The sequence below is a fragment of the Alosa pseudoharengus genome, unplaced genomic scaffold, assembly GCF_046254945.1.
Source record: "Alosa pseudoharengus isolate Yale_2024_CS ecotype anadromous, Long Island Sound unplaced genomic scaffold, YU_APseudo_1.1 YU_APseudo_1.1_scf_15, whole genome shotgun sequence".
Lineage (NCBI taxonomy): Eukaryota > Metazoa > Chordata > Actinopteri > Clupeiformes > Clupeidae > Alosa > Alosa pseudoharengus.
Window position 1 is genome coordinate 32,616,642 of NW_027468620.1, and position 2,500 is coordinate 32,619,141.

At 49.0% G+C, this 2,500-nt stretch overlaps 1 protein-coding gene across 2 annotated transcripts in view; it reads right to left on the reverse strand.

The window, feature by feature from the left end:
- Window positions 1-2,500, reverse strand: part of LOC143123867 (voltage-gated delayed rectifier potassium channel KCNH1-like) — a 125,298-nt gene that overhangs the window by 65,491 nt on the left and 57,307 nt on the right. For both annotated transcript variants that reach the window (XM_076285147.1, XM_076285146.1), the window contains exon 9: window positions 1,496-1,748. In XM_076285147.1, coding sequence (XP_076141262.1) covers window positions 1,496-1,748 — 253 coding nt within the window. The remainder of the gene's footprint in view (window positions 1-1,495; window positions 1,749-2,500) is intronic.

Genomic DNA, 2,500 nt, shown 5'->3' on the forward strand with positions numbered 1-2,500 from the left:
CGGACTACACTACATCTTAGCCTTCAAACACCCTGCTATCTGCCTGTCCGTCCCTGTCCAAACCTTCTCCACCTTCTTTCATCTACTGGCAGTTCAGCTCCGATGCGCTCAGGGCCCCATAACTGCACATCCAACATGGCTGCTCTGAACGTTGTCATCACCATCATCATCATCATCATCATCATCATCGTCGTCCTGCAGGCCCTTTGGATGTCTTCCCTTCCTCTCTCTGACCTTCCCACATTCAACATGGCTGCCCCAAGCTTCATCATCTCTGCTCTGAACGTTGGCATCATCATCATCATCATGATCATCTTCATCTTCATCATCTTCATCTTGCTGCTGGCCCTTTGGAGGACTACACTTCATCTCTGGGACATCCCCACCCCAGCGGCATTGCCTCTCTGACCAGTCCTCCTTAAACCCTCCAGCGTCGTGGATGAGTGGACCGTTAAGAGGCCGGCCAGAATTATTCACAAGGCTGGCGTGTTTAATATCCATGCAGGTTCCAGATCACGGGTGTCAAGGTTTCCATTGCAGGCAAATGGGTGAAGTGAACACCGCATTACTTAATGAACAACTTCAAGAGCAACTGAGGACACGCATTGGCTGATTTGTTCACCCCCAGAAGCCAATCAAAGGTGCTCTTCTGAGCTCAAGTAAAGTCCGTGCGGTGTATGTGTGTGTGGGTGTGATACGTGACGTGTGGCGTGTATTAGAGCAGCTGAGTTTAACGCACTAGTCAATTCAAAGCCTTCTAGTACCCTGGGAAGAACACAGATTTGCGACCACTTGCCATTTGAGACAATTGAAAGAGAGAAATCGCATTATCCTCTTCTCTCTCTCTCTCTCTCTTTTCTTTCTCTTCCTCTCTTCTTCCCAGTCGGCTCTAGTGGGCCTCCAGCACTACTTTGATGTATCTCATTTGCACACGCAGTCAATAGAGAGAATGATTTACTTCTAATGAGCCTCCTACGCTTAGCCTCGCACTCTCCCCCTCATTCCCTCGCTCTCTCTTTCTCTATCCCTCTCTCTTTCTCTATCCCTCTCTCTTTCTCTCTCTCCCTCACTCCCTCTCTGCCCTCCCTCGCTTACTCGCTCTCTACCTCATTCCATCTCTCCTTCTCCTTCAGACACACTCTAATTCCTCTCATTCTCTCCCATTTTCTCCCCCTCTCTCTCTTTCTTTCTCTCTTTCTCTCACACTCTATCTCTCTCTACCGCACACACACTTACACACGCGTACACACACGCGCACACACACAAACACTCACACACACACACACACAGACTAACAGAAACACCAACACAGAAGCCATAATATGACACAACAAAGCAACACCCACCTACAGGGCAAGTTGTAAATAGTAAAAGTGTATCTCAAAGCAGGGTACATCCCACTCATTCACACACACACACACACACACACACACACACACACACACACACACACACACACACACACACACACACACACACTCACACACACACTCACCCAAGATGGCGACCACCTCGTCATCCTGAATGACCTCCAGAGAGCCCGACACCACGAAGCAGAGGCTGTCGACACTCTCGCCGGCGTGGTAGATGAGGTCCCCCGGGGCGCAGTGGATGGTCTGGAACTCCATGGCCAGAGCTCGCAGGCATCCGTCGCTGGCCAATCGGAACGCAGGATGCTCCTTAAACACTTTCCTGTTCAGGTGCACGCAAATGTCGGCGCGCATGTCCTTTGGGCAGATCTGCAACACCTGCACACAGACGAGGAGAAGGGAAGAGAGGAGATGAGAAGAGAAGAGAAGAGAAAAGAAGAGAAGAGAAGAGAAGAGAAGAGAGGAGAAGAGAAGAGAAGAGAGGAGAAGAGAAGAGAAGAGAAGAGAAGAGAAGAGAGAAAAAGAGAAGAGAAGAGAAGAGAGGAGAAGAGAAGAGAGGAGAAGAAAAGAAAAAAGACAAGAGAAGAAGAGAAGAGAAGCAAAGAGAGAAGAGAAAACAAGGAAAAGATGGAGAAAATTAAAAAATGGAAATATGAAAGTAAATATGAAAAGACAGGAGAGGGAGAGAGAGAGAGAGAGAGAGAGAGAGAAAGGAGAACAAAATAAAAAAACAGGATGAACAGTAAAGATGGAAGACAACAAGTTAAGAAAGGAAAGGAAAGAAAGAAAAGAGAGGGAAAGAGGGAAGAAAAAACAACAGGAGAAGTAGTCATTGTCAAAAACATTGCGGCTCCTGAGTGCAGGCATCTCACTGGCTCCCTACAGGCCCCCTAAACCCTCTTTCCCAGAGCATGCCCTGCTGCCAGCAGCCCCAGCTGGGATGCAGTTGTCACGGTAACCGCCTCACAAACTCCTGGAAGACAGGAGTGACTCAGTCAAGGAGTGGGTAAGATACCGGGCAACAAAGGATGAGAAGATCTGATTCCTCCACTCCCCTCTTCTCCTCTCTTCTCCCCTCCTCTCCCCCCCCCTCCTCTCTTCTCCCCTCCTCTCTTCTCCTCTCCTCTTCT